Source organism: Notolabrus celidotus, chromosome 12 (genome assembly GCF_009762535.1).
Source record: "Notolabrus celidotus isolate fNotCel1 chromosome 12, fNotCel1.pri, whole genome shotgun sequence".
NCBI classification, from domain to species: Eukaryota; Metazoa; Chordata; class Actinopteri; order Labriformes; family Labridae; genus Notolabrus; species Notolabrus celidotus.
The window spans coordinates 3,196,202-3,219,993 of NC_048283.1; the positions used below are offsets into that span (position 1 = coordinate 3,196,202).

A 23,792-nucleotide genomic window follows, 5' to 3' on the forward strand; every position below is an offset into this window, starting at 1 on the left:
AAAAGTAGGGGAACATTTTGAAATCTTTAAATAAAAGAATTAATTAATTAATGAATTAATTAATAAAACAAACAACAAATAAATAAGAAGTGGGAATTTTCATTTTAGTTTTGGACATTACATTAAAAAAACCCACCTTATTTGGAGTTGTCAAACATGGATTAATCAGTCAGCTTTAAAAACATTTTTTTGTATATGTTAGTTTTTTTCAGGAACTAATGTTTGAGCTGGCCGGTTGCTGAAGGTGAGTTCACTTTGTTGCACTACTGAACCTGTGTCCTGTGTGAGGATTATCTCTGTACCAGACAGGAATAACACTGACACACAAACACACATGCACAAAGGTGCAGCAGGTCTAAACCTGGATCTGTGACACATTTCAAAGAACGAGTGGAACAAATAAAATAAATATTGAAAAAAGTGAGACAGGCAGAGATGGACCGAACATGTAGGCAGCGAGTCGTACTGACGTGTGGAGAAGTAGATGTAGGCGAAAAGGATGATGTATGTGGTGACGAGGGGGATGAGCTCAGCGATGCCAATCTCCTCTTTGAAGTGAACGTGAACCATGTGGTCGTCCCTCAGGCTGCAGTTGGCTGATGGGTGGAGTTGCTTCAAGCGGGCCCGCAGGCTGCCCAGGAACCTGGACACACAAACACACACATCAGCATCATGATCAGTTGCTGTCAAACATCACACTCCCTAAACACACGATGAGTCTGAAAAACAGGGAGATGTAAACACAAATACAACACTGCATGAAACCTCACCACTAACTCATGGGTATACAACACACAGGGACACACACACAAAGATATAGCCACTCACACAGCAGCAAATCTAAAAAAAGTTGTAATAAAATGAACAAGAAACTGCTTTCTGCATTTTCTCATCTACTGCAGCTCACCTAGCATCGTAGCTGGACAGCACTACAGTGATCGTGTACGTCACAACCCTCTTCCTGTTGTAGTGACTGACCCCAGTGTACTTCCCAGGAACGCCAAACAGCAGGTCTAAAACACACAATTTATACATCATTAGTGAAACTGTTGTCATGTTGCACTCATGAAGACAAAGTAAAATAATTATGATCCAGCGTGGAGTTGAGGACGAGAAGTATTCAAGGTTTCTATTTGTGATGGGACTGTAGTCAGGGTAGGATTGACCAATCCCGTTTGGTATAAGGGAAAACAGTCTGTATGGAGAGTAGGGATGTCAACAATTAATCTAGTGTCAGATGAGGTGGTCATCCTTCCCTGAGGCATACTGTATGTCTTTGAAGATGATGGTCAACTAAAGTAAACACAGGATTTATAGAATCCTATCATTAATTAGCCCCCTAAAGTATGCTAAATGCACTGACTGATGGGGGACTTCCTTTAGTCCGGTCCAGTCCGTCTACGATCCACTGCAGTCTGGCAACACACATCTATTGCGTTGCCGTGACGGTCAGAGACGGACCGAACCAAGATCTGGTGGAATTTGGCCGTGAGCGATCAAATCAGGGTTTTGCACTGAGAGAGAGTGAGGTCGACTGCAATGTAGGACCCCCTTTCTTGGTTGTGGGCTGCAGGGAGATCTCTATACAGGCTCCTCAGGCAGTCTGGCAAACCTTCAATCAGCTCCATGTGAACAAGAGTTATCAGTCTGCCTGTAGCTGGCAGCCAGACTGTCCCTGACTCCAGCCCCCCTCCCCCTCTCTAAATCACTTGAGCTGGAAGGTGAGGCAGAATGCTGAGCTGGCTTTAGTGACACAGGGAGGGAGGGAGGGAGGGAGGGAGGGAGGGAGGGAGGGAGGGGAATGGTCACTATGTCAGTGGGTAAAGTTTCAGAGAGAATTCAGTAAGTGTCCAAGGAATGAAACTGCTTGTTCTCTGTCAATAAAAAAGCCTCTTAACTTTCCGATACCACTAATCCCCGGCTCACTACCTCCCTATGATTACTGTCCAATGTTGGCAGACTCCTTCCGCTGAGGCAGCCAGAGCACAAAGCCTCTAAATAAACTCCACTGCTAAGTTTTGCAACGTCATGTTGTTTCTAAAATATCTAATCCAACCATCACCTGGATTGTTTGGGCAAAGATTGTACCTACCTCGCAGCGTGGCCGAGGTGTGCAGGCCTTTGGGTTCATGTTTCTGAATCGTCTTGAGGAGGTCGGGGTCGGAGTCGAACAGCTCCCGCTGGTTCTGCCAGTAGTTGCTGGGAGAAAGAAGCAGGCATCCGTGCTCTGGCAGCACAGACTGCATCCGCCGTAACCCCGGGAACAGGTCCGTTACCTGAAGACACAGCGACTCTAGACCGCGAATCCCAGAGCTGATGGAGAAGAGAGGAGAGGACAGAGATGGTGTGGTTGTTGAAAAACACAAACACCAAAGGCTCCTCGAGTAATCGCTAAAGATCAAAGTTGTACGTCAGACTATCAATTATCCATCAGTCCTCCAGCATAACTATTGGATCAGCTGCACTGTTAGTACTTCCAGGAAAACCTGTTCAGGAATCAGAACAGCTGTCAATCAAAGAGAGCACATGCCTGGCCTCTACAAGTCAAAGTGGCTCCACGGTGACTCTTGAGGGTCATGGATAATCTGCTCCCTTGACTCGTGCCAAGGGCAAATAGTTTTGGTTCATGACTGGACTTGCATTATGTTTTTGAGGACACACAAGTGTTTTCTTAGAAAGCAGCTGTGGTTAAAGCACTTATAATAAGCTTGTCTTTACCTCCACCTCTCAGGGGAGGTGGGGTACTTGTTTTTGAGCAGTTCTGAGCGTCCTGTTTTCTCTTCGTTTGAATGTTGAAAAGTTGAATATACTGACTATCGGTTAGAAAATGAACCAAATTAAAGAAGTTAACACCCACTGTAAAACTTTCCTTTTTGATAAAGCTTATAGTTAGAGCTGGATCAGGCTTAGACCAGCTCTTAGTTATGCTGCTGTAGGCTTAAGGCTGATTTATACTTCTGTGTTGAATCAACGGCGTACCCTACGCCGGGGGTCCGCGTAGCTCCCGTACCTACGCAGAGGCCTACACACGTAGCTGACGTGCACCTCCTCCAAAATGTGACCCGACGCGGACCGCAACCTCTGTGATTGGTCCGCTCGACGGCTTTGTCTTTCCCGCATTCACAGCACTTCCGGGGTCACGGACATCGGCCGCACATCAGCCGTGTATTTCATCTCCTCCTCTCTATTCTTCATGCAATCATGTCTGTATGATAAACAGCAACATGTATCAGCTGTAGATTAACATAACACGCTCTGAATCTCTGTGGAAAAGTAAACAGAGATCGTAGCGGGGCCGGAAGCAGGTGACCGGCTATCAGAGAGACCGCACTGCCCTCAGGCGTTTCGACGGAAAATTGCTGCGCGACACGGACACACCGACACACAAGTATGTGGAGCTCATGTCCGCATAAGCCACTGCTGCGTAGGGGAGACGCAGAAGTATAAATCGGCCTTTAGACTGCTGGGATCCTATCTCCCCCCCTTCCTTCCCCCCAACCCCCTCATCACTCACTTTAGCTCTCACTGTCCCATTAATGTTACTAACCATAGACCTTTCTGGAGTCCCTGAGCTCCCTTGTCTCGTAGGTTCCTCTGAGCTGCCGTAGACATCCTGGACGTGCTGGACTCACGCGGCAACAGCTACTACCACTCGTCTCATCACTATCACCGCTCCCTCTCTCTCTTATTCTCCTCTATCCCTCTTTCCAGGCCCAACTCGGTCGAGGCAGATGGCTGTCTAACATGAGTCTGGCTCTGCTCGAGGTTTCTGCCTGTTAAAGGAAGTTTTTCCTCGCTGCTGTAACTTGCTAAATACTGCGAGGTGCAATGCTCATGGTGGATTAAGTCTTGTCTTGGTGTGGTCTAGACCTGCTCTGTTTGTAAAAGGGTCTTGAGATAACGTTTGTTGTGATTTGGCTCTATACAAATAAAGATTGATTGATTGATGTCAAAGAGAGATTTGGACTTTTGGGTTTATCAGGAAGCAAAGCAGCAAATTAGAAGGATTGGAAACACATTTTTACGATGTCGCATCATAGGAGTTGGATTTTGTTGCATGAGATGATGATTTTGTTTGGTTATATGGATTGCTGATTGCTGAATTTGTCCTGTCTTACATTATGACTAAATTATTAACATGAACTGTGTTATTATTCAGCATCATCTTGAATCTTTAAATAATTTCTGTTCCTTTCATTTCTAGGATCATGGATCATGGGTCAGGGGTCAGGGACTAGAGCCCTGTTTTTTTCAGTGACATTGGTCATGAGAAAATGTACGTATGTGTGTGTTTACCTATCGGTTTGGACATGATTGCGGATCTCCTCCAGCAAGCTGAAGACTCGACCGAGCGGCGACCGAAACACGTCCACCGGCACCAGGTTGCTGTCCCACGGAGACACCGCCGCCTTCACCAACACCTGCTGGATGTAGGCGACCGGAGGACCCCGATACTACAGCACAGAAACACAAACATGTAGGTGACACATTTAGACACAACGTGATGCTGGTTGTGGACTCGATCAGCCACACTGGCAGGTGATCTAACGAGACTAGAACTCATGTTACATAGGTCTACTGTAAACGCTGAACACAGGTACTGAAGGTAAATTAAAACTACTGCTGACACGTGAGAGAGACACTGCTGTGTGTTCATCTGCATTATTTATGGGGCTCTGTCTTTGTTGTTAGGTTGCATGCGTTTCTCTGTGTCAGAATATTATTCAACATTCAGGAATAAAGAAACAGGAAGTACGTCAAACCCCAACAATCGAGGGCTGTAGATGAATTTGTATGAATGTGCTTTCTGTTGTCATACCCAGTCGGGCCGTTCACCGAGGTCTCCCTGGGGCTCATGGGAAGGGACGCTGTAGTCTCGCACCCCTGTGGTGAACTCCACAGGACCCGTCCCAGGCAGGGGAAGCCTCAATAATGGATAGCTGGGAGAGAGAGAGAGAGAGATAATGGGAAGATGAGGAGGAGGGGGGAGTCACAGGGTGCGTCACAGATATGAAACACAAGTGTGAGAATGACTGAAGCTCTCACAGTTTGCCAAATTCATCTGAGTGAAAGTTTTCAAAAGGAACACTCAGTTCGGCCCATGTTGCAACTCGGTCATTAAAGCTGTGTTGTATCTGAGGCAGGGTTTGTACAGCTTTATAGATGAGAACCAAAAAATCCACAGTATTGAGTAATAAGCGTCTAAAAAGGGTTTCCCAAGTCAGTGAATGTAGCGCCTCCATCTGATGTCATACACCAAGGGACGAGTGCAGCAGCTGGGTGAAAACTATGCCGCTTGGCTACGTCCAACTCTTCCACTCAAACTTATACAAAGTGCACCAAGCCTGACTGAGAATGTCTTACCTGTGCCCCGTCTTATGCACATTCATGTGAACATTCACAGAGCAGTGAGTGACACACTTCTATCCACTCTGCAGAAAATCTAGCTAACACAACCCTCTAGAAAATAAATACAGATAGCAAAATACAGGAACTTATGCAGCTGTAAATTTGCAGTAGGGATGTCAACAATTAATTGATTGTTAAGAACTTACTCGAACACATTTTTTTGTTTCCATTTTCTATCACGTGGAACAAACATCATGTGGTCTCATATTTGGTTCAGCTATCAGGGAGGTGTTTTAAGTTTAAAGCATGTTTCGATGGGAATCAGGTGACTGAAGGTGTTGCGCACAGCTGTGACACTCAGCTGGGGGCTGCGGCTGAGTGACAGGTCTCCACGAGCGCTTTTTTTCTCCACCACCGGACTGATTATGACATGTTTCCACTCCCGGCTGACACCTGACCGCGTTCACATGCTTATGCTTCTACATAAGAACGAGTAGACAGAAAACTGGACACTGTGAGTCTGAAATATGTTTCTGTTCAGTTCCCTTGTTGAAGTCTGAGCCTTCACTTTATATGACTGTATATCTGCGGAGATAATGAGCCTGCTCCACATGTTGATATTCAGCGTGTTTAACATTTTGAACACCTCAATACGATCTGTAGATATTCAATACTGTCAGTTTTATACATTACGTTGTGAAAGGAAATTTGATTCGGGGAAAAAAACGCATTTGGCATTGTTTTCGACATGGAGAACGTTTACGTTTTTTTTAATGATTAATCGATAATTAATTGTTAACATTTCCAAAGATCGATCACGGAGAATACTTTACACCCCTAATCCAGGTGTATGCCCCGCCGGTGCACTCAGCCTCAGGAGACCAATGACAAGACAGCAGGGTCACTTTTTTTATATCAGTTCATCACTTAAACCTAACACAAGTTTCCAGAGCACTACGTTCTTCTCAAACTGACAGTGAGCTTTAAAGTTTCAGAGCATGTATTCCTGAAACCAGACTGAATGTGAGTCCATGTACAGCTGCACAACAACTTAAACCCAGCAGACAGTACCTGACCATGTAAACAAAAACACACAAATAAAGAAAAAGTCTCATGTTCTAATCTTAATAATTAATATTGACAACAAACACAAACAAATGTGTAGGTGGACAGACGGTGTGATAACTGAGTCACCTTTTAGCTGTGTGTGTGTGTTTGTGCATCTGTGTGTTTGTGTGTTCACTGTATGCAAAAACTCTTGAAAAACGACACCAGGGCCCACGGCTCTCAACCTGGAGACCCCCTTCCCTCTCTCCCCTGGAAATGAGAAGGTAGTTATGAAACAAGTTCTCCGAAAGCCCTAAACCACTGCTTCCTTGTGCTGTGTCTGTTTGAATATGTGTGTGTGTGTGCGCAGGCTTGTGTGTGTAGGGGTAACAGGTTCATTTTGAAACAGTGTTGAGCAACCCTGATACATAGCTGAAGGACTGATCTCTCAGTGGTGGCAGCAGAGATGGAAAGATAATGAGATGGAGCTTAAAAAGATTCTCACACGGTGTTCGTGTGATGGAGAGACGAGTGTGTTTCTGATCTCTCTACCTTCTTTCTTTTTTTCTGCTTATTGATAATGTGTGCCCACATCCCGACCAACAGAATCGTTTAATTCCACTCCTTCTTAACGTCAAATCGTGGGAGAGAAAACCTTTAGCGTTCAATGTTACTAAGCCCTTGACGTTGTTCAAGTCTGATGACATTATCAGCTTTTAAAGTAGGCGGTCGATCCGGGACACTTGAAGAAGACTGTCAACAGGACGAAGAAGAGTCAGGCTGGAGCAAAGTTCACACATTAACTCTGGAAGAGGGGCCTGATCAGAAAAAAGAGAGAGTGAGAAACTAAAAGTGATCCACAGAAGCTACAGTACGACAATAACGAAGACAAAAGACTTCAAATCTTTGTTCTAAAATGTCATTTCAGAAAAAGGAGTGTTTCAGCTGAGTAATACTAGCAGCCTGGGAACCAGAAAAACCTCCACGCTCATGTTTTATTTGCTCTGGCAGATCGCTTTTAGTCCCCATCCAGTTCAGACAGCTTTCTCTCCAGCCTCATCATATCAGATCAATCCGGTCTGTTTATCTAAAAGGGTAAAGGTTGAACCCTGCATTCACGAGGTGTTGGTACAACAGGGAACACAGTTTAGACTGGGAGAACTCATTTAGAGACGACCACATGGCCATCAATTACAGCAGTTAAAAGTCATGTTGTGGACCAAAGTTGAATACTTTGCTTTTGGCATTAACTCATGAATCTTAAATGTATTAACCGGCTGATTTGTAGTTTGTGATATGGTTTTGTACTATCCCTGTTAATCTGATTGTGTCTGTGAATATCCTGACTTAAGGATTTGAAACATTAACTCAGGTTCCTGTATTGATTGACATTTCCAAGCTAGTTAAGCCTGAGCAGAAACCTCTGCAGCCTGTGGCCCCAGCTTTGCATAAGCTGAGTCCATAGACTGTATAAATAATGGACGCAGTATCCGTGACGTCACCCATCTGTTCCTGAGCGCTGTTTTGAAGCGAATCGACGGCGGCAGCCATATTGGAAATGCTGAACTCAACCAGGAAGTGTGACGTAAAGAGGCGGAGTTTGAGCCTCTTAGCCAACAGCTATGTGTTCCCGCCTGTCAGTCAAGTCAGTCATGTCCTCATCTTAATATCTTCTGAACTGTGTGTGCCGACAGAGAAACTAGCTATGTAGAGCCAAGCCGTTTTTTGAACCAGGCTGTAAGTACATGTTTATTTCTGCTGTAAAGATCGTCTTTTTTGAATTAGTGTGTATGTGGTTTCCTGTGTTTCTGCAGCCAGCCTCAAGTGGACGCTCGATGAACTGCAGTTTATAACACTTCTGTATGGGCTTCATATTTTGAGACTGGAGGTTGCCGCCTGGTTGAGTTCCACATTAGGGTGTAAAGACCACCCTAAACATAGACTGTAGGGGTGTAACGATTCATCTACTACATCGATGTATCGATTTAAACTCCTGTGATCTGACCACATCGATCTGTGCTCGGCAAGTTGGCCTTCCGGACAACATATATCGATCTAACATCGTTTTAAATGGTAATAAATCAATTGTATTGATACTAGGAAATAACACATTGGATTTAAGCACGGCAGACTTTATATGGATGTGTTTTTTTGCGCTTTTAATGATAAAGACGTTAAACGCATAGACTGTATAAAATATGGATGTAGTATCCGTGACGTCACCCATCTGTTCCTGAGCGCTGTTTTGAAGCCAATTGTTGGCGGGAGCCATATTGGAAATGCTGAACTCAACCAGGCAGAGTATGATGTAGTGTGAGCCTCTTAGTCAATAGCTATGTGTTCCCTACCGGGAGTCAAGTCAGTCATGTCCTTATTTGGACAAAAACTCGTAATCTTAATATCTTCTGATCCGTCATGTTGGAAAAAAATTCACCCCCCCCGTACAGTGTGTGCCGATAGAGAAAGTAGCTACGTAGAGCCAAGCCGTTTTTTGAACCAGGCTGTAAACGTGTATTTCTGCTGTAAAGATTGTCTTCGTTGAATTTGTGTGTATGTGGTTTCCAGTGTTTCTGCAGCCAGCCTCAAGTGGACACTTGATGAACTGCAGTTTGTAACACTTCTGTATGGGCTTCATGGTTTGAGACTGGAGGTTGCTGCTTGGTTGAGTCCTAAGTTAGGGTGTAAAGACCACCCTAAACATAGACTGTAGGGGTGTAACGATTCATCTACTACATCGATCTGTGCTCGGCAAGTTGGCCTTCCAGATGACATATATCGATCTAACATCATTTTTAAAGGTTATAAATCGATTGTATCGATACTAGGAAATAACACATTGGATTTAAGAACGGCAGACTTTATATGGATGTGGGTTTTTTTTCACTTTTAATGATAAAGACGTTAAATGTTACTCAATTCAGGCTGCCTGTCTTTGACATCATCGTTTTACTACCGGTAAAATGGCCATAATCTGGCTCTGCTCCTCCGCACCATTAACAAAGGTTTGCTATCCACTGTTTCCATCGTTTTTTCTGAGAGTTTTTTGCATTTTCCCCTTGTGAACCACTACCATTGGGACACGATCAAAACTTGTTGACTTCTCTCCGTTTGATCGGTTAGGGAAACCGTAAAAAACGCAAACCGTAGGCATGTTTCATGTGTTTATGTTTCTCCGCCGACTGCTGCAAATCACTTCCTGACCCCCATCTGCATTTCGCGCCATTGCCACGCAACGGAAATGACGATGACGATGACGACGTCATATGCAAACAAGCTATTACAGAAATTACGTTCAAACTAGGCTACGTATGAACTTACGCACAGCTGGTGCAACAGGTGTTAACAAAAACAAGCTAAGGTGCAAAAACTGCAGTTCCTTGAGTGTCCACTTGGACGTTGGATTTGAAATGTCTCCCCAGAAGCTAATCGTTGATTTCACAGAGACCGTTTTGTATGGTCACACTGATCCAGGTGACATGCATCTACTCAATACGTATGAACCACTTCACACAAGTCACCTGTTAGCAAAGACACCAGTCCAAACACTTCTCTGATATGTCAAAGAATCACAGCGTTGATCCTCATCTCTCCATCTCTGATGTAGTTTCATTATTTGGCTGTACAACATAAACTGCTCTGTTCTTATACGACTCCTTACAGTCGCTGCAGGCTTCAGTCAGGCGGACTAATTATGTCTGTCATGCTCTTCAAAGTTTCTGCTCTCTGGTATTAGAACGAGCTGCAGAGTTTTATAAAACTAGATTATTTTCAATCATGGAAGATTAGAAAATCAGATTATAGATTACTCAACCAGTGAATGCATAACTGGAGACCTCTTAATCATTGTCTGATGTGATTTCTGCTTCTGTTTGAGTCTGTTGTTTGTTCTTTTAGAAGCTTCTGTCTCAGACTCTTTATGGGATGTTTTGTGCCAGATTCTTGTCTGACAAACCTTTAAAGGCACACTTGATGAAGATGATCCAAACCTTTTATAATTGAGTTCAAAATACAGCTTTGTTTGAGATTGGAGGGTCGTGAAAGTGCAACTGAGGAGTGGGTGATAACGTTTCTGCTGAGTCACTGCTATTGATCCATGACAGCCTCAGCTTCCACGTGGACTGAGCTGTAGTTTCACACAGGATTGACTTATATTCCTTTGAGAAGGGTGCCTGTAAGTTGGACGGACAGAAATCTCTCTCTGTTTCCCTCCCTCCCTCCCTCTCCCTCCCACTGCCTCCCCCACTCTCCAAGGTCACTGTACCTCCACAAAGGCCTCTTTTGTGCAGAGCCAGCCCCCCTCCTGTCAGGCAGATGGAGGGACAGGCCTCCTATTCTCACAGGCCCACTTTCTCACAGCCCTCTGCTCTGGTCGTGCCTTAAACATCCCCGCCGTCAAGCCCTTTTCTTTCACTTCCCCCCACCCCCCGGGTGGTGGTCAGTGGTCCATGTGGCCCATGTGGTCAGCAACCCTGCTGTAAGGTGCTTCGAGGACAGCACGCAGCAGGTGCATGCGTGTGTTTCGGATTGTTTTACAATGCCTTAGCTGATGAAGCCGAGCCAACTCTCTGACCTATGTCCTCTCTTTTGACCAAGAGCTTTGGTAAAAGGAGATGTGTGCGTGTGTTAAGTGAATGTTTGTGTTATGGAGTTAGCGGGGGGCTGTTGTGTGTGTGCAGATGGTTCCAGTTCAGACGAGCTGAGCTGGTTACTTGTCTCCTCTTTCAAACCACTACACAATTCAGTCTGTCCACATCAGTAAACATGACTGGCTTTCTCTTAAATTTTAATGCAGCCTGCACCAAAAATAAGTCAAACCACTGCCCATGCTGCAAGCCAAACATGAAAACAAAATCTGTCTTTTGCACAAATAAAACACTGAAAACGATTCCCTGAAACAATGAACACTTAAAGGTGCAGCGACATCCGTCTGACGTAGAGGAATACACTTCTCTGAGGAGATTTCTGTAAATTCAAACACCCACCTGAGAAATCTCACGATACAATCAAAAGATTTAAACGTCTAAACTTTGAGCAAAGACACAGAAGCTAAGGTAAGGACGCCTACCAGCAGGTGAGGATGCTGGCGGAGGTGAAGAGGATGATGGGTACTGGGTAGGAGGCACACAGCAGCCCGTGGCGGTAGAAGGCCGCCGAGATCTTCTCTCTCAGCTGCTCGCGCAGCGTCATCCTGGTGGGCGGGGTCAACTCCCGGCCATTGGGAAGCACTGCGCGGCCGAGGACGGTGCGCCGCGGGGCATCCAGGGACCTGAAGGATGAGAATGAGTTTTAAACATAGTTCAAACCTGCACACCATGACGCACTTACACTGATATCACAGACAGACGCATTAATATCACTTTACTCTGATGAAAACTTTGATCCAAAGGGAAGACAGTGGAAAATATATTTGAAAAACTTTAATAATAAACTGTTAAGGAAAGAGAATGCCTTCATGAAGCGCTTTTGGAGGGTTGCACGCTCTGTTTTTTTCTTAAGATAAAGCTTTTGGTGGATTTGACACTCAACAGATTTATTTTTTGCAGTTGTTTTGATTTACTTTTTTAGCAAGAGAACTATTTCAGGTGAGGTCAGCTGAGTCAGTGAGCTCTTTTAAATATTTTCTGAAAACATACTTTAATCGTAGAGCCTTTCCTGATTTTATCTGAATTTAATTTAATTTTGTTTAATTGAATTGAATTGAATTGAATTGAATTTAATTTAATTTAATTTAAACTGTATTAAGAAACATATTTTGAAATAATTGTATTCCTTTAGAGTTCTTTTAGGGGGATTTTATGTCTGAAATATGTTTTATTTCTTTATCTTGACTTGTGTGATTTTATGAACTGCCTGTTTTATTTTGCTGCTCATGTGAAGCACTTTGTTACTGGTTTTTGAAAAGTGCTCTACAAATAAAATCATTAGTAATTATTATTATTAATATTTAGAGTTGAAACAATGAGTCTATTGGTCAAATATTAATGGAGACTTTCCTTAAGGTGCTTAATCTTGGCTGAAGGTTTTTCATAGGCGATGCCAAACTTCCCTGAAATGTGACGACTTGCTTCTTTTCCTTTCCTTGTTACTTTCAGATTTTGGGTTTTTGGACTGTGAGACAGAAAATATAATCTCTACTTATCAACTTGTGCTGTGGGGAATTACATGAAGCATATTTGACCATTTTTAGACCTTTTATAGAAAAACAAAGATTAAACAATCAAGACCAGCAGGTTAGCTGATAGTAAAGCAATCTTAGGCTGATAAAAAAATAAGGGAACAATGAACACTGAAGGTCATATCAGGACTCAGGTTTACTGAGTTTGTGCTGTTGCTTCTGCTCTACTTTTTAGAAGCAGCTGATAAAGTAAAGGTGCAAAGTTTTTAAAGTTTTTAGGACTTTTACAATCAAAGTTTTGTCACATTTCCTTGATAAACGACCTGCAGAGGAAAAAAAGTCTTAAAATAATCGTCTTTACTGAATTTTAATGTGAAGCTGAAGAGCAGTGTTGATAAATCAGAGTGGTAAACCTAAAGCAGTTAAATAATTCAAGTTGACGAGCACTCAATGAACGTCTATTCATGTGTGTAATTTGATTGAGGGTTGTATTTAAATGCTGAATATTCAAAAATAAACTTATATTACTGAAACAATAACAGTCCAAGAAAAGATGCTGTATATCTAATATCTCTTTTTATTTTTCACCTCTGGGGTGTTTGATGCCAGCCAATGATTGACAAGAACATGTGTAGAATAATCTGTAACATAAGAGTGGGTTTTTAAGTGTTTATAAAAATCAATTGAATTTAAAAAGACACCCCCAGCTCTTATACAGAGCCTCTGTCCCAGACTCCTAATTAGTTACACACTCCACGTGTTCATCCATGTACTGCTGACTGCAGACATGGTGTGTTTTTCCTTCAGACCGGCTCACACTGAGATCACATGCCCCACAGAACTTAAACACACGGCTCATTCAGCAGCAGAAAAAAAAGGTGTGGACGCATTCCCACCAGTGGGAAACAAGCAACTCCGGCTGAGCAGCTACCCTCAAGCAAACACACAAACGTCTCATCGATCACACCTGGGTACAAAAAAGAAAAGAAAAACACCACCCACCACCACCGGTTTCCTGATGATAAGAGCCTTTTGTTACTGGACATGGCAGGTAAACCTCACTGCTGTTAGGAGAGACAAACACAGAGGGACACTTTGGCCGAGACAGCAGCGTTTAAGTGTTTAACTTAACGCTGGAATGGCACTAAGTCCACAGACTATTTCCTCTTCTAAAAAACACTTGTTTGTTTTATTCAAAAGCTCACATCCCTGATTACTCACTTCTTAAATATGAGAACTTTCTGTGAGGGACATTTCACCATCTTTTCAATAAGTTACGCAGCTCTTCTATTAACACATCTATGAACTCAAGAACAGACTTCAACTGGCAAGAGACCTCTGAGAAAAACAACACTGTTAAAGCTACTGTGTGGAGTTTTCCAGTGTTGATGAAACAGACTGGAATGAGGAGGAATCTTTCTGCACATGTGCAGGAGTACATGTGCAGCAAGATAAATAGTAGCACCTTGTCCACATGGGGCTCTAAAATCAACAAAACATGAACTTTAGCAATCCATCAATGACTAAAACTAGGAATGGTACAAAGTGACTCATTTCCTTGCCATGTAAAAACAGTACTTTCAATTCAGACTAAGCGTCTAGTCTTAAACCCACACGGGGTCACGGTCTGTGGGTAAACAAAGTTAAAGTGTGTCTAAGGTTAGCAGATCTAGCTCCACCAGACTGTGATCCATCTTGCAGGTTACCGTCCACATGCCTGTGTTGGTTATACATTGCTCCGGTCTAGTTTAAGCAGACACAGTCTTACATACAACTCTATCTAGATAATTATCATGATATCATTTTTCCTCGATATAAATATAACAAATGCTCGATAAAAATTCAATATAAATAAACCTGTAATTACAAACCCCAACCACTTGAAAGGGGGGGCGCTAATGAGCCTTAAAGGTGACATATCACGCTTTTTTCATCAATATATATTGGTCTAAGAGGTCCCCAAAACATGTCTTTAGAGTTTATGCTCAAAAAAACACTTTGAAATCAGATTTTGGTCTGCCTGAAAAACCCTCTTCTTCAGCCCTCCTCAGAAGTCTGTTTTCTCTCTGACCACGCCCCCTCAGGAAGTGGGTGTGGCCTCGGCTGTCCAGCATGTTGATCTAATGTTTACATGTTGGCTGAATATGCACGGCTGCTCATAGATCGCGTTACTTCAACCCTCTGAATCTGATCCAGAATCTGATCCTGATGGAGAGGCGCCTGCAGCAGGACCTTTCTGAAGGATTGGTCACAGATTTAGTGTTTCTTGTTGTTTTATTTATCAGTATGTCGACGTGTGTCTTGGTACACAGCTACAGCTATGAACATGTAGCTATGTGGCTATGCTAATTAGCGCTAGCACTTATCCATGACAAATAGAAATCATCCACTTGATGTTCAAATCTGCAGACGTGGGGAGTAAAACCGACCTTTGCCATAAAGGCAGCAGGACCTTTTCTGAAGGATTGGTCACAGATTTAGTGTTACTTGTTGTTTTATTTGTCAGTATGTAGACGTGTGTCTTGGTACACAGCTACAGCTACAACATGTAGCTATGTAGCTATGCTAACTAGCGCTAGCACTTATCCATGATAAATAAAAATCATCCACTAGATCTTCAAATCTGCAGACGTGGGGAGTAAAACCGACCTTTGTGTTTATTAAGACAGCCTACAACTAGCATGCCTCCCTCCTAAGCTCCTTGTTAGCACACATTTGTGCAGGGAATGAAAAACGGAGGAGGGGTTGAGTTGTATTTTATACAGTCTATGGGCTGAACAAGCTCCGAGCTCTGACTCCGTGACAGACCGGATATTGTTGTTATGTAACAAAAACACAGAAGTCTGAAACGGCTCGTTTCACACACATTTACAGAAAGGTGTAGAAATCAGAACAGGGGCAGAATGGATTTTTTTCATTGTAGACATGCCAGGGAAACATATTTCAGGTAGAGAACCATTAAAAAGTCCATTTTGCATGATATGTCACCTTTAAACGCTAGTTGCCACCCAACATTAGACAGAAGAAGACAGCATTGAACAGCCAATCGTGTCGCAGTGAGAGGTAGGCGGGGCTTAAAGACGTTTGGAGTGGAGTGTAAACACAGCTGAAATGAGCAACAGCAACACGGAAGAAAACGCGAAACCTAGCAGCTCAAAGCAGAGTCGTTAGTCTGACACTGTGTCGACTCTGAGTTAACTATTAACTTAATAAACTTCATTAAATCTACTTTCAGGATGTGGGTAAAGGAAGAACACAGAGACAACTTCTGCTGTTCATTTCTAACACATTTAATGTCCATTGCGATCGTAGTACAACTGAACGCTGAATAACCGTGATGCATTCACTGCACTGTTGGAATCAGTAACACTCAACTAAACTGAAGAAAATAATCTACTAACTAAAGCTTCACAAAAATCCCATCTTAGATAAAGACCCGCTTCCTGTTAGCACCATCAGAAATGATGGATTCAAGAAGCTCATCAGAAAACTAAATCCAGATACAAACTAACAAACTGTCTTCAACTTTCACTCAGAAGCAAAAATCTGCCTTTAAATTTAAATGAAATGATTTGAAATTTATCGTGATAATTATCGATATCGACTGACATGAAAAATGTTATCGGCATAATATATTTTTCAAGATCGCCCAGCTCTAACTGCATCTTCATATTTTAGATCAAAATATCATCCATCATCTGTGCTTGTTTACATCCAGGTAGCAGAGCATTATAGCATTATGGAAAAAGCCATTCAACAAAGCTAAAGCCTAGTTAGTGGTGGGTGCCTGAGCTCCAGCTTAAACCATAGACTGTATAAATAATGGATGTAGTATCCGTGACGTCACCCATCTGTTCCTGAACGCTGTTTTGAAGCCATTTGGCGGCGGCAGCCATATTGGTAATGCAGAACTCAACCAGTCAAAGTGTGATGTAAAGAGGCGGGGTTTGAGCCTCTTAGCCAACAGCTATGGGTTCCCGCCTGTCAGTCAAGTCTTTATTTGGGCAAAAACTTGTAATCTTAATATCTTCTGAACCGTACAGTGTGTGCCGATAGAGAAATAAGCTACGTAGAGCCAAGCTGTTTTTTGAACCAGGCTGTAAACATGTTTATTTCTGCTGGAAAGATCGTCTTCTTTGAATTGGTGTGTATGTGGTTTCCGGTGTTTCTGCAGCCAGCCTCAAGTGGACACTGGAGGAATTGCAGTTTGTAACACTTCTGCATGGGCTTCATATTTTGAGACCAGAAGTTGCTGCTTGGCTTAAACACAACACACCAGCATTTTGACATTTTACGACTCGTTTAACTGACTGCTAATTCTAATTTTAATCATAACTGGTCATTTATTTCAACTACATGCTTCACAACTTTCTTAAAACATGCACTGGAACTTGCAGTGTGACACACTTTTCATCCTGTCAATGAACAGACAATATTGAACTTTAGAGGAGGCCTATTCCAAACTACATGTTACTCAAAAAGCAGTTTTGCAAGCGGTCTAACCACTGATTGAAGATAAACAAGATCGGAGTCCAAAATCTGTGAAATCTGTGCCCACCGGCTGCTTCCTCAAACTTCAAACAACAGCAGCCCTTCAGTTCCTCATATCAACTCCATCTCCTGTTGACTTTTCTGCCCAATCTCAGTTTTCGTCTCTGTTTGCTCAGCAGACAGGTTCAACGCCGCCTATCAGTGTTTGTAGTTACACACTGCTCTATTACAATGTTTAACTGGCCGCTCTGCTGGCACACATGCAGCTGCTGGATTTGTATCTAATCCTATTCAACATTACCACCTTCACAGCTTCTCATGTGATGCCGAACACACAACAACACGGCTCTGTCACATCATCCGTTACCATGCTGTATCCACCATACAAGCCTTGAACTGTTCTGAGACTGTACCTGCTAATGGGAGGCCAGGTTACCTCTCTGCCTCGCGGCCATTTGTGTCCCTTGAAAGAAGCAGCGGCAGGTTTTTTTAGCTGAAGCGGTGCCTTGTGGTTTACATACAGCTCCCCTCTGGACTCGGGCAGAGTGTGCGACGGCTCGGCTCGTCCCCCCGAGAGCAACGGAAACATTCCCCGGGAGGAATTCACATCGGGAGTCTCTTGATCTGCTGTTATAAATACCCTATACAGTAAATACAGCAGAGTCCTGGCCAGCTCGCACAATGGCTTCTAAAAGGGTCAAAAAGGGCTTTGAAGTAAAACCTCTCTGATCTCCGTTTCTGCTCTCAGCCAGGTTCTGGTCCCGCTCACGGTCCGATGAGAGAAAACTTTCAGTGAGAGCCTCCATCTCTCAGCGGTCCGTCCCGTTTGCTGCGTGCTGTGCGGCTCCGTGGGTGTAGCAATGAGACCTGATTTGGCGAAAGGCTCAGCAGCATCTCCGTCAGTGAACTAATCCGGGATTGAGCCGATCGGAAACACAACATGCAGGGCTCAGCCGCTCAGGGCCTGTGGCCACCCCCTGCTGCCTCCCTCCGACTCTGTGCACAGCCTGTGGGCAGTTTGTGTGTCGCAGCATGCCCAGACAATCAGGAGCATGACACGTTTGAAGGAGCCTTTATATGCAAAACTTTAGACCAGCACTGACTGAGAGAGAGGAGGTGAACTGTTTGAGTTTGAGCTCTCTTCAGACACTCAGGCGCAAAACCAGCAACTGTGAGGAAGTCCTTTTAGTCTGGTGAAGAAGTGTTTGATATGGAGCGCCTTTTGTAAAGATGTGCACACCAAAAATAACATTTCTCCACATTCAGCTCCAAAACGACATAAAAATGAGAGTGAATTTTTAAAAGTCACTTTTATATCACATTTAGAGGAATATTTGTGATTTTCTTGACATTTAACTTGTTGTGAAAAATTATATTAACTTTAATTTTATATTTATATTTTATATATTTATATATATATTTTTTTTTTATATTTAACATTTATATTTATATTTAATATTTACATTTAAAGTTGAATATATACATTCATATTTAACATTTATATTTATATTTAACGTTTAGATTTAATGTTGAGCATCTATATTTAATATTTACATTTATATTTAACATTTAAATTTATATTTAATATTTATATTTAACATTGAACATTAAGATTTTAGATTTAACATTTAGATGTAACGTTGAACATTTATATTTAACATTTAGGTTTTATATTTAAAATGTATATTTATATTTAATGTTTATATTTATATTTAACATTTAGATTTATATTTAATATTTATATTTAATGTTGAATACTTAGATTTCATATTCAACATTTAGATTTAACGTTGAACAGTTATGTTTATATTTAACATTTATATTTATATTTAATATTTATATCTTGTATTTACATTTATATTCAACATTTACATTTATATTTAACATTTATATTTAAATCTAATATTCAGATTTATATTTAACAATTAGATTTATATCCTATATTTACATTTAGATTTAACATTTACATTTATATTTAACATGTAGATTTGGATTTAACATTTAAATTTAGATTTAACATTTAGATTTAACAGTTAGATTTATATCTAACATTTAGATTTGGATTTAACAGTGATTTTAACTTAATATATTTTTCACATCAGAATTAAACGTGAAGAAGATCACAAATATTCCTCTTAATGTGACAAAAAAGTGACTTTTAAAAATTGACTCTACATGTTTATGATGTTTTGGAGCTACATGTGGAGAAATGTTATTTTCAGCGTGCACAACTTTACAAACGCTGCCCCATAGTTTGAAGGGGTTAAGCCGCTCCTGCATCTGAGGCGTGTAAGAGGACATCGCTGCAAAACCACAAGCAAATCTTTCTGACAAAAGCATGCAAAACGTCTCCACGCTTCTGCCTTTACATGCCGAGCAACTAACAGTCCAACAAAGAGCAGTCTATATGTGCTCCCACGTGAGGACCCAGCACACTCCCTCGCAACAAAAACACAGCTACAGGCATGACAGTGTGTCACATTGCAAGCTCAAATTAAGTTAGGAAGATCACTGTGGGTCACTGCAGCTTAGTTATATGACTTCCAGATTCAAATGGAGCTCCAATGAAGAGTTTCAAGTCCACACTCAGAAACACATTACACTGAAGTGGAGGACTCTGAAGGAGTAAATGACCAGCTCACCTTTTCTCCACACTGCACAAAATGCCCAGCTTGAAGGCATCCCCGGGGCTAATAGATTCAAATGACATAATCCTTAATATTCTCTGTCATCTACATGCCAAACGAATTACCCCTCAAGTGAAAACCTGCGGGACGTCAAAATCTCCACACATGTCCGCAAAAACATTCCACGGAGCGTCAGGCCGTGTCCACTCTCCGCGACATAACTGCATCACCATTCAGTCCCACAGTTGCATAATGTGGAGGCATGCTCCTTTGATCAGTTACTCCCATTAGTCCGGCTGTAAACGCAGAGACGAGCTCCATGTGGGTGAGCGGATTACAGCAACACAGCCTTTTACAACCACAGCTGTTGACAAAAGAGGGAAATGTCCTGTTAATGAGTAAAGATATCGCAATAACGAACGGTGTGTTACAGTCGGTGCATTTCCACACCAGGATTTCTGACACATTTCTCAAAAGAGGAGAGCTTAAGGAAGTATTTATTGGTGGTATCTTCCATTATGTATGTTCTGTTGTTTTACTCCATCAAGTTTGATGAAAGTGTCACTACTTCGTTTACATTCTTCAATATGTTTCAGAGTTCAAATGACAAAGCTAAATGTATTGCATCTCACTACACACTGATTCAAAACAAACATCCAACTTTCTGTCATCCCCACATTCACATCTGACCATCAGCCGACATGGTGAAGGGTCAAAATGATCTTGTGTCAGCTCGTGCAACTGCTTTGAAAATCTAGTCCACAAGCCAGAATGGTGAAACCTCTATCAAGACAAGTGAACACGTGCAGGGATGATGGCGCTGATGCAACTCTGTCGCAACATCACCTGCCAGGGACAAGCCAGCACAGGAGGCCAGAGTCACAAACAAGCATGTGCCATTGAATGAATGTACTCTCAGTTTTATCATATCAAACTACACGGCATGAGAGATTAACATTGGGGAATTCAGAACATGTGTTCTGCAGAAGGAATGATGTACCACAAAGGGATGTCAGATATGTCAAAGGTTGGACACATGAGAAGGTGTACACAACCACTGAGCTGGACATGCAAATAATATTCTAATTTATTACATTTTAAAAGATAAGTGGCTCACGGTTTTACAACACTAGGCAATTACATTTTCATAACTGGAACCCATTTATTGGCTTGTAAAGTGTCCCTTCACACCCAGCCCTAGTCCAGACAGCTACCTGGCTTACAGTGTCTTATAACATGCCTTTGACTCTCATTACATAATAATAATAACTTTATTTATAAAGCGCATTTAAAAAGGAATGTTTACAAAGTGCTTTGACAAGCCAAGCATCTTTCAATAATGACAAATTAACCTGTTGACAGACAGAGGAGTTTAGGAGTTCTAACAATGTAAAAACAAAATACAACGCAAGAGGTTTATTAAAGCATTATTATTTTAATTATTATTTTAATCAATATTATTTGAATCTTTGCTTTCACATTTATTTATCTTATTCAATTAATTATTTATTTATCTATTTATTTCTTGTATTCACCGGATCCTGTTGGCGCTATCTTGTTTTTAACTTTTCTTTCCACTCTTACTTATTTTATTAATTTTACTGTATTCTAATATTTTATGTTTAAGTATTTTATTTATAATCATGCCTTTTATAATTTTACCATTGCTGTTGTTTTCTGTCTCTCTGTTATTCTGTGTAGTACTTTAGGCTGCATGTTTTTATGTATGAAAGGTGCTTTATAAATAAAGTTGAGTTGAGGTTAAAAAGAATAAACGTAAATTAAACAGAATAAAGTGGGTTATATAAATAAATAATAATAATAATAATAGAAATAATAATAAATAAAACTGGTAAGTCAATAGAAGCAATTATAAAACAATAAATAATTAAATAAAATAAAAAAACAATTAATTAGTTAGATAAAAACTTAAAATAATAATAAATAAAAATATAAAGTGGTTAAAATGATAAAAAAAAACAAATTTTAAAAAGTGGGTCTTAAGAAGAGATTTATCTTTCTAAATCAAAATGCTATATTGGTATTAATTTGTTACATTATCTCACTGTTATAGGCCACCCTGCTCCATATTGTGCTGTCATAGCCCACACTAATGAGGTATGATCTCAAGAAAACACCTGAAGTGAACTCCTAATCAGGCTAAAACCGAATTAAATAACATACCTGCTGAATGTCCTTTTAGGGCTTCCGTATAATTAATGAAACCCCACTAATTGTTAGCTAGCTAGCTAAGCTGCATGTGTAAACAGCATTCCGTTACCATAGCACACGAGAGCTATAACACCGAATTTAATCCACAATGCTTTTTAATTCTTCTGTTTATAACCACGACTAAATATACCCATGTTATTACAACGTTACTTCTTGTTTTTCGTGACTTTCTCAAAGCAAACAGACAACTTGTGAAAGCGAAAGGCTAACGTCCATAACAGCAAGCTAGCAGGTGCCTAGCTTTAGCTAATGTTGCTACTGGTGTTACGCCAAGTTGTGCTACCCTATCGAAAAATGCTACCTTATGAATTTTCTTTTTCCATTTTTGCACATCTTAGACTCTCTCTTTATTATGAATTATTTAACTCTGTTTTTCCTTTTACTAACAGGGTTGAGTTTAAATGTAGAAAGTAATTATACAACATAAAGTGATTTGAGGGGAACAGTATCTCTATTTCCATTTAGTGACTAAAATAATAATATTTAATTCATTTAAACTTATTCTATTATTGCATTTTAACAGCTGAAAGGGAAGGCCACAGCAAAATATGGTGTCAATGTTATGAAGAGCTACATTTGTCCTTAGTTTCACGACATATTCAGCTTATTTCTACACTCAAAAAATAAATAAGTGTGTTTATGTAGAAGTATATATGTTTAGAGGCCAAAGATTTCGATGAATAGTCCATTTTAAAGCATATTTAAACCCAGTTACCTCTTCTCCCCACCTGACTGTATATATTTGACATTTGTTTTATATCATCATTGCATTTATATTGTCTTTTAATCATATTTTCTAACTGTTTTTATTATATTTGTATTTACCACATGCACCTTCAGGAGATGTGCTTCTAACTTCATTGTACACCTGACAATAAAGGCTGTTCTATTCTACATTCAAAGCTGGGTTGCATTAAATATGGGCAAGATTGCAAGTGCCCCTGGTTTGCTGCTCTGCGCATGTCTGTGCCTGCAGAATCACATCTATAATGGTAGCAGTATTTGACAGCACACCAGTAAAGCTATCCCAAACAGTATTTATATTATCTTGTAAAGCAAAACGAAGTAAACAAAAGGGTTCTTCGGCTTTAAATGGGTGAAATGACTAACATATGTTTAATGCAGCTGTTAATGTGACTCTCTTCATAGTTTGTAGTTAGCTGAAGTTAGCTGTATTAGCATAGTGACGACGTTCAATGTAAATATGGTGAAGTCATATCTACAGCTGGTGTCTTGTTCACTAAATAAAACTGCTGTGCACGAGCCAAGCTGCTGTTATCTCGTTGCCATGGCTGTATGAACGCCTAGCTGCTCATGTTATGTCAGCAGATAATTCAGCTCCATGCTTCCCTCCGCAGCAGAGATAGCTAGCTTACTGTAGCAGCTAACGCTAAAGGGATAAATGTTCTCTTACCTGGACTAACTTCACAAAGAGATCCTCAGAGGTAGCTCCAAGTCAGGCCTACTCTGGGTTTAAAGGGACGAGCAGCTGCTGTAGTATTCCTTTGCTTCGGAGATTAGCTGAAGCTAACTCGAGTGTGATGCTGACATGCAGAGCAGCGTTTCAAATCTACTGGTTGTCAAATCCTTCAGGGACCTCTCCACTCCGACCTCTCACCCTGCAGAGTCCCACAGCAGGGACAGGGCGACCTCTAGCGGTGATAAGGACCATTACAATGTTATCAAATGAGAGTGAGATGTTAGAACACCAATGTGTACTGAGTGATGGGACATTTCTGAGAGGAAATACTGATTTTATTCATTATAGGAGCATCTCTCAGCATAAAACACAACCCCTGAACCTGAAACCGACCCCCCTTGATGCCATGATGTCCGAAAGAAACTCACTGAAGGGCCCTCTTGGATTCCACTGTAGTAGATCAAACATTAAAAATGTCTCTGGTGCCCTTTCTGAGGAAAATGCATGAAAA

At 41.3% G+C, this 23,792-nt stretch overlaps 1 protein-coding gene across 2 annotated transcripts in view; it reads right to left on the reverse strand.

Moving 5' to 3' along the window:
- Positions 1 to 23,497, reverse strand: part of scap (SREBF chaperone) — a 49,892-nt gene extending 26,395 nt beyond the window's left edge. Inside the window, exons 1-7 of one of the 2 annotated variants that reach the window (XM_034698603.1) lie at positions 23,276 to 23,497; positions 11,462 to 11,662; positions 4,820 to 4,940; positions 4,297 to 4,454; positions 2,093 to 2,313; positions 908 to 1,013; positions 471 to 643 (exon numbers count right to left, since the gene is read on the reverse strand). In XM_034698603.1, the coding sequence (XP_034554494.1) occupies positions 471 to 643; positions 908 to 1,013; positions 2,093 to 2,313; positions 4,297 to 4,454; positions 4,820 to 4,940; positions 11,462 to 11,583 (901 nt within the window). In that variant the 5' untranslated portion in view covers positions 11,584 to 11,662; positions 23,276 to 23,497. Of the gene's footprint in view, positions 1 to 470; positions 644 to 907; positions 1,014 to 2,092; positions 2,314 to 4,296; positions 4,455 to 4,819; positions 4,941 to 11,461; positions 11,663 to 17,415; positions 18,014 to 23,275 lie in introns of those variants that run through there. The other variant, XM_034698602.1, reaches the window with a different exon arrangement.
- Positions 23,498 to 23,792: the final 295 nt, after the last annotated feature.